Source organism: Castanea sativa, chromosome 8 (assembly GCF_040712315.1).
Source record: "Castanea sativa cultivar Marrone di Chiusa Pesio chromosome 8, ASM4071231v1".
NCBI classification, from domain to species: domain Eukaryota; kingdom Viridiplantae; phylum Streptophyta; class Magnoliopsida; order Fagales; family Fagaceae; genus Castanea; species Castanea sativa.
The window spans coordinates 30,434,713-30,442,310 of NC_134020.1; the positions used below are offsets into that span (position 1 = coordinate 30,434,713).

A 7,598-nucleotide genomic window follows, 5' to 3' on the forward strand; every position below is an offset into this window, starting at 1 on the left:
TACCATCAATGCTTCAATACATTAGATACTCTAATTGAATCTTCAATACATTAGATACTCTAATTGAATTTAAATGCTTAATTAGATTGAATTTAACTATCTTTGAACAGACAACATTGTTTGTGTTTTATTAGTTAATGTAACCAGGTATTTGAATTTATTTGACTAACCTAATATACTGCATCTAAAGTAATGAATCAATTTTTCTTTTTTAATTGTTATGGACATGAATATAATAATAACTTATTTTAATTGTTATGAGCATGAATATAATAATAACTTATTACCTCTCAAAGAATTAATGCTTTGGGGGACCTATACGGTAAAAGAGATGTAAACGCTTCTTTAGGTGAATCAAGCACTTAAACCTAAAACGCTTCTTTAGGTTAGTTTTTTTTTCTTTTTTTCTTTTTTGGGAAGCTTCTTTAGATTAGGTGAATTAAGCATTTCAATCCGAAAAGCTGTAAACGAGCTGTAAACGCTTAGGTTAGGTGAGTTGAGCAATAGCCTAACTTAAAACCCATCCAGAATCCAGTGATTTCAAGCCATGGAAGTTTCAAGCAATGGGAAGCAAGCACATGCTTGCGTTGAACTAATTCCACACTGTCGGGACAATGAGGGTTTGAATTCAGGACCTATTATTCCACACCTGAGGCTGAGTGGTTGTGCATGTGCTTATTTGTTAATTCTTACTTTTAATCTAATAGCCGGACTAATTCCTTCATATATCGTATATTATATGCAGTAAATCACAGCTCGGTGTGTGATATTATGGCGTTGAGTATTGAGCCCCAAAATCTTTAATTCTCTGCTCTTTTCGGCCATTGCTTATGCTTAAAGCCAATACGAAACTCCATTTTCATGTTTATTTTCATTCTCCACGAACCTCTTCCCCCTCTAGAGAATTTTTAGGAAGAGGGGACTGAAGCCTGTCCTCATCTTCCCATTTTATGGTTGATCCATGATACCTGATGAAATGAATTTTCCAGAACCAGCCCAGAATTTCGTGGGAGTGTAAGATGCTTAATAAAATTTTAACCGTTATTACTTATTAGCTAACTGAATCAGGAATAAAATTTTCAATCGCACCAACTCCTGTTGCTTGTCTTTTGGGTTCATCACCTTAAAACATTGTGAAACACTTTTAAACAAAAATTTCTACGGTTCTTCTGAGAAAGCTGGTTGAGATAGTGGAAGATCTGCCTTCTCCAAATAAATTGAGAATCTTTATTTGAATATGGGGACAAGCAAGGAAAAATAACTGTGGATGATCCCAGTACAATACCTCCTTGGAAGATCTACATTTGGTAGAATCAAGGGGAAAAAAAGAAGTAAAGAAATTAAGAAAGAAAAAACCCAGATGCACCTGAAACACAGACCCTTGCTGCATGACAAGAGTAAATCCATCCACTGTACATCACTTTGAACCTGCACGCTGCACCCACCTCCTGCTTGGAGAAAGGGGGAGGGGGAGGAGGAAAAATCCCACTTTTCAACATTTTTAACCATCCTTCAGGTCCAATCCTTACAGTTGACCACACAAACAATCAACCACCTATGGGGTGTAGCAAGAGTCTTAGGATTTCAGCATCTCACAAAAGAAACTGTTTAGCAATAATATAATATAGAGTCTGCTAGGAACATAAAAAAACGTGAGTGAGAGTATTTAACTAGCATAAGAAAACTAGAACATAGTGGTAACACATTTTGTTAATGCTGCATTAGTTTTTACATAGAATGTACTTAAGTATGAGAATATAATGGAATTAAAGTTCTTTCATATATCATCTGAACGCTAATAAGTTTGCCAGTGAAACTATTAATAGTGTCCATAAGATATTATGTTTAAGTAACACTATCTGGAAATAACTAAAACATAAATTTAGAACCCCAGGGGGAAAAATAAGAAAGTTCAAAGAATTGACATAACCAAGTACGAAACTGACCTGTTTCATCAAAATTAACTCTCTCTCCTGTAGAAAACAGGATGTAGAAAAGGGCAGAAAGAAAATATAAGATTGATGTGAGCAACAGAAATCCTTGGAAAGAACCCACCAGCTCAACAAAGAAACCGGTTCCAACTGTCCCAAGAATAGCAGCAAATGTTCCGGCTGTATTCGAAATTCCTAAAACCACAATGAAGTTGTTATCATATATCACACCCTTATAATGCTCAGAGACACTCAATACTTGATTTCTAGTCAGGTTCAAAGGCAAATCAGATTTTTTGAATATTTAGTCCATCTCTCTATATCTTACATCAAAAGCTCATGCATCAAGGAGGGGACTTGAGATATTGTCAGTGGTAAAAGCCAAGCAGTACACTTCACTCATGCACAGCATGTAGAAGCTACTCTTTAGTATACATAATTGAGTTCAAAACAGGGGTGACTCCAGTATAATACCACAACTACAAAGTCTTAAGTCCCATACTTTGATGTGCCTATGGATTCTGAACAGATTAATCAGGGTTGGGCCATATGTATTCTTTTCTGCATACTATCCTATCCAAAATTACACTCTCCATCACATTCTTAATTAACATGACCTTCTTTTATTAAGTGTGTGTTTGGAAGCTTTTATTTTGCTGCCAGCTCATTTGCCTAAAGGTTACATAAAAAGTAACTTTAAGCAAATAAGTTGGCTTAGTTGCTTAAAGTCACTTTTGTCTCGCCACATGCTTTGTTCTCTCTACTTGAATCGAGTCACTCTTTCTTACAATGCATTCAACCATTTTTATACAATGTTTTTGTACTTCTTTCACAGAGTGGAATTTTTAGAATATGTAATTTCACACTATCAAGAAGTTTTCAAAGGAGGTGTGATTCTGTAACAAAGCCTTTCAAATGAATAGATTAGATCACATGTGAAGAACAGAAAAAGAATAAATTAGATCAAACAAATTAGATATTGATGAGGTATAAGATTAAAGTACCATGCAGTACACCAGAATATTGTGGAGCGATCTCCTGGTAACAAATAGTCAAAGTGGAAGGTTAGAGGGAAGTGAAACATCCATTCTAGCTTAAAATTAAAATTAAGAGTATTCATTGCATCAACCTGAAGATTCACAAGAAAGCCAGAATGACTGAAAGATTTCAGTCCAACAGCTAAAGTAAGCCAAGCAGAAGCGATTGATGGACTTTTTGCTGAAATTAAACCAATAAGAGCGATCCCAGGACCAACAAAACCTATTGACTGCAGAGAAGAAGCAGACTTAATATACTTTAACACAAAGTAAGGAAAAAAATGGGCACTGGTTAATATACACAAAAGATAAAATAGAAAGATGAAATATGCCATCAACAACCAATTTTCCATCTTCAGTATCACTAGAAACGGGGAAAAGACAAAGAAAGGCAACCATAACCAAGAAAGATATTGATGTTGCAACATGCCCATTTGTCCATTTCATTAGCTGTGACCAGAAATTTAATTCATGTTGAAGAAAATAAGTATTCAGGAAAGTTCCCTTCTAAAAGAAGTTCTAGTTTCACAGACTCGCTTCCATGATATAGTAACTTGATTTTGATCAATATAAACTTTGGATCACAAAAGTTTTCCACGTCACGAGATTAATTTAACATGCAACTCATATATATATATATAAAAGATCTTACGAGAGAAATTAATTATTTTTTTGATATTTGCTTCTTCATTTTGATCTAATTTTCAAAGAAATACTAGTAGATATTACTTATTCCCTTGATTTCTTAATCAGATTAAAAGCAAGAACTTTTCAAATTAAGCATAAGAGTAAAAACTGACCCTGGATTGCAAATTAAAGTAAGGATACAGAAAAATGCTGCACCTGAAAGATCTTGCGAGTTAAAGTGACACTTGTACCACTTTGTATCAACATATCTGACCACAGACCACCAAAGTATCCCATGATAGCCATCACACTCCATGGAACAGCACTAAACCATGCTGCTTGCCTGAGGTCAACGTGATATATCTGCAGATGAAATTGTAGTACATAGTAGGTAACATTCAAATAGGCATTGACCACCCTCAATAAAGAACCATATATCATAGCCAATTATTTGGACTTACTGAGTTAAAATAAATGGGCATCCAGGAAAGAATAACAAAAAAGCCCTGCAGAAAAAAAGAAGAAAGATGAAACTTTGCAAAAACACGCATAATCTACAAATAACAGTAATGAGATTGCATAGACATAGGGTGCATAAGAGATAGATGTATGCACAACACAAATACACCCACACACACTCAATAATCATTTTTTCCCAGTTAGACTTTGCACTGTAACAAGGTAGTCAGCGCTTCCCTCTGCACCTGCTTAAACTAGTACTTCTGGGATTTATTCTTCAGATGTTGCGGGAAGAGGTGGAAACAAAGTTGGGACACACCTAAATGAACTTCTTCACCTTTCTTTGGGCACATACAATGGGCAGCAACATTAGGAAAAGGCTACTTTTAGGGCTGAGGAGACTCTTATCCAGGGCGGAGAACAATAGCTACCAGACAATACAATCATACCAAACAACTTATTTAGCATATATTAATAACATTCACAACATGATCCTTAGCAGAAACTAGTGCAAGATATGAATGCATTACCCAGCTATGCATGGCATTTGCAACAATTAGGGACCATGTTGGCAGTTTAGAAAGCAAGCGCCTGAAAGGAGGGATCACTTTTGTTGTCTTAGTTTTATTCTCCGTTGGAAAAGATTTCTGCCCCTTGCCCAATATGTACTCCAATTCATATTTGGATATCTGAGGGTTTCGTTCAGGAGTACTTGATGTTGCAGATAACCATACCAAAACCCACAGAAATCCAGATAATCCAAAAATCACAAACGGTCCAAATATTCCACCTTGTGACATGAGGATTGGAGAAAGTGTGAGTCCTATAGCACTTCCAAGCTGAAAACCAGCCATTGCAAGTCCAACAGCCCTGGCTCGTTCTGTTTTAGGGAACCATCTATAAGACAAAGTTTAAACTTTTTTCAACATTTTAGCTTGACCAACTTCTTAAAACTACCAAATTGGTCTGTTCAGGAACATATTATGTACATTGTTAAAATACTTTTTATATTTTTATTTTTAATAAGTAAATAAACATTGTCAATATATTGTTAACCATTGTGAAGAATTCAGTTTGTCAACTATCTATACCTTGAGACCATGTTGTTCATGCAAGGAAGAGCCACTCCTTCAGCAATGCCAAGCAGAGCTCGCATAGCAAGCAGGGCCCACAAAGAAGTCTCCGCGGCCCAGGGAGTTAGAAAAGTTGCTAGCGACCACAAAGCCACACCCCATGCCATGACTGCCTTACCTCCGTAATAATCCACTAGAGTTCCTCCAGCTATTGGTGAAATCAGGTAACCCCACAAGAAAGATGACTGCCATAAATGTTTATCAATGAGTCAGGGGCAATTAAAATTTAAAAGAAGAAAAAATGTTATGGAAAAAATAATAATAATAATAATAATAATAATAACAACTATTCACTTTCAGAACCCATCAGCCAAGTCTGGACATTTAGTTCAATCACTTCATTGTGGAGTATAATCTATGAAGCACGGATGCGTTTCGGGATTCGGGTGCGGGTGCGGGAGCGGGTGCGGGACTCGGCAATTTTTGAAAAAGTAGGGTGCGGGTGCGGCGATTAAAAAATTATTAAAAATATTTTTATTTTTATTTTTAATATATTGCTAAACATACTTTTTTCACATTGTATAAATATATACCAAATTTAAGAGCAATGGTAAATAATAACTAGAATACAGAGAATAGGAGAGAGCCTAGCTGAAGAGTGAAGGTAGAGAGGCTCAAGAAAATGAAGAGGGAGAGGGTTGGGTCTTGGTTTTTTTCCAAACGGTGCGTTTGCACTTCTTTTTTTTTTTTTTTTTTTTTCCCAGCCATATGCACCCGTTGTTGTTTTTGTTTTTTTTTTGTTTTTTTTTTTTGAATTTCAGCCGGTATCGGCTGGTATCGGCCGATTTAGCCGGTATCGGTTGATTTCGGCCGGACCGATTTCACCCGATTCGGGCCGAATCGGCCCGATTTCGCGCGCGTCGGCCCGAATCGGCGCCGTATCGGCGTGAATCGCGCGCGTGCTTCATAGAGTTTAATCGGCATGGTAAACTAAAAATTATCTGTTGAAATTTTCATCAACACATAAGCTACTTAGTTTTTTAAACCTATCATTTCATTCATCTATCAACTTTGTTCCCTCTCCCGCCACACCCCCCCCAAAAAAAAAAATAATAAAATCTAACACTGAAGCCATGAAACAAAACAAATAAACACGCACACACACACAAACTAATGTTTCATAATTTCTAGTTACCAATCCAAAATTTTCAATTATTATCTAGATTTTACGAATTTGAACTTATAGCATCCACTCGAGGATGGTTGCTCTTTATCATTATGCTAAGACACTTAGGATTCGAACCTAAGTCCATTACTGGACGAGCTAACTAGAACCCACAATAACCAATTCAGTTAATCACTTCCAATTTATTCTAAAAAGTTTACACATTTAACATGCAAAAATATATAATCGAAATTTCCAATAACGAACGAAATATTAGTTTCTCAGCAACCAAACAGAAACCACCTGAACAATACCAGAGAAGGATCGGCTCCATCCGCGAGAGAGCGATAACGGTACAATCGCCACAGACATGACAACTCGGTCGGCATTGCAAAGCGCCAGAGCCAAGCCAAGCATCGCCACCACTTTCACTCTCTCCGAAGTGATGAACTCGGCGAAGCTCGACGGAGGCAAAGTTCCCTCCTCCTCCGGCGACGAATCGAGCCGGGCGGCATCGTCGAATGAAACCCTAACTCGGAACGAGCGAGTTTGACTTCTGAGCCGAGGCGAAGAAGAAGAAGAAGTAGTAGAAGGAGGAAGAGGAGTAGTAGTAGTAGTTAAAGAAACGTTTCTGAGGCATGCATGTGAGTTTGGCAATTCGGCGAAACGCGAAGAGTTTTGGAATTTCGGAAATTCGGGGGGTTTGGTTGTTTTATTGAGATGAGTGTTTGGGAAAGCTGTGCGATGAAGAGGTATTGTAATGTTCATGGCGAGTCTTTGAGTCCTCTCTGGGAGAGAGGCATAGAGAAATGCTTTGTGTTAGTGCAGACACACTGGATTAATATACGCCTAAAATTAGTTCTTTCTTTAATTTTCTAATTTTACTTTTATCCTATCGTCTTTGCTAAAAATTTTTTTTACTTTTATCTAATTGAGTTGTATATTTATTTAATTTAAGTCATTTGTCTAATTCTGTATAAAAAAAAATTGTGGATAAGTATGCAAATAATTATTAAAAATATTCTCACATAAAAATTCTATAAAATATTTTTATTAATTTTATAGATTTTTTTTATGTGAATAATAATTTTTTATTGGTAAATTTTTTTATCAAAATTAGACCGTAGATTTAAATTGAATAAATTTTCAAAAATTCAATTAAATTAAAATTAAAGTATTAAAATGAATTTCAGTCAAATTTAGAATGTGTAATTTGCATTATACTCTTAAAATAATTGTGATGGTTTATCCAAAAAATTTTATAAATAATTTGATAATTTTGAGTGGAGGATTTAAAGTTGTTTAT

At 35.9% G+C, this 7,598-nt stretch overlaps 1 protein-coding gene across 1 annotated transcript; it reads right to left on the reverse strand.

The window, feature by feature from the left end:
* Positions 1-1,204: 1,204 nt before the first annotated feature.
* LOC142605489 (putative anion transporter 4, chloroplastic) lies at positions 1,205-7,098 on the reverse strand. Its single transcript, XM_075776886.1, has 9 exons — positions 6,596-7,098; positions 5,146-5,372; positions 4,585-4,951; positions 4,057-4,101; positions 3,812-3,958; positions 3,061-3,198; positions 2,936-2,969; positions 1,947-2,126; positions 1,205-1,555 (listed from the first exon to the last, which is right to left on the reverse strand). The coding sequence occupies exons 1-9, from the start codon at positions 7,058-7,060 to the stop codon at positions 1,548-1,550; spliced, it is 1,611 nt and encodes a 536-aa protein (XP_075633001.1). The 5' UTR covers positions 7,061-7,098; the 3' UTR covers positions 1,205-1,547.
* Between the last annotated feature and the right edge of the window lie 500 nt (positions 7,099-7,598).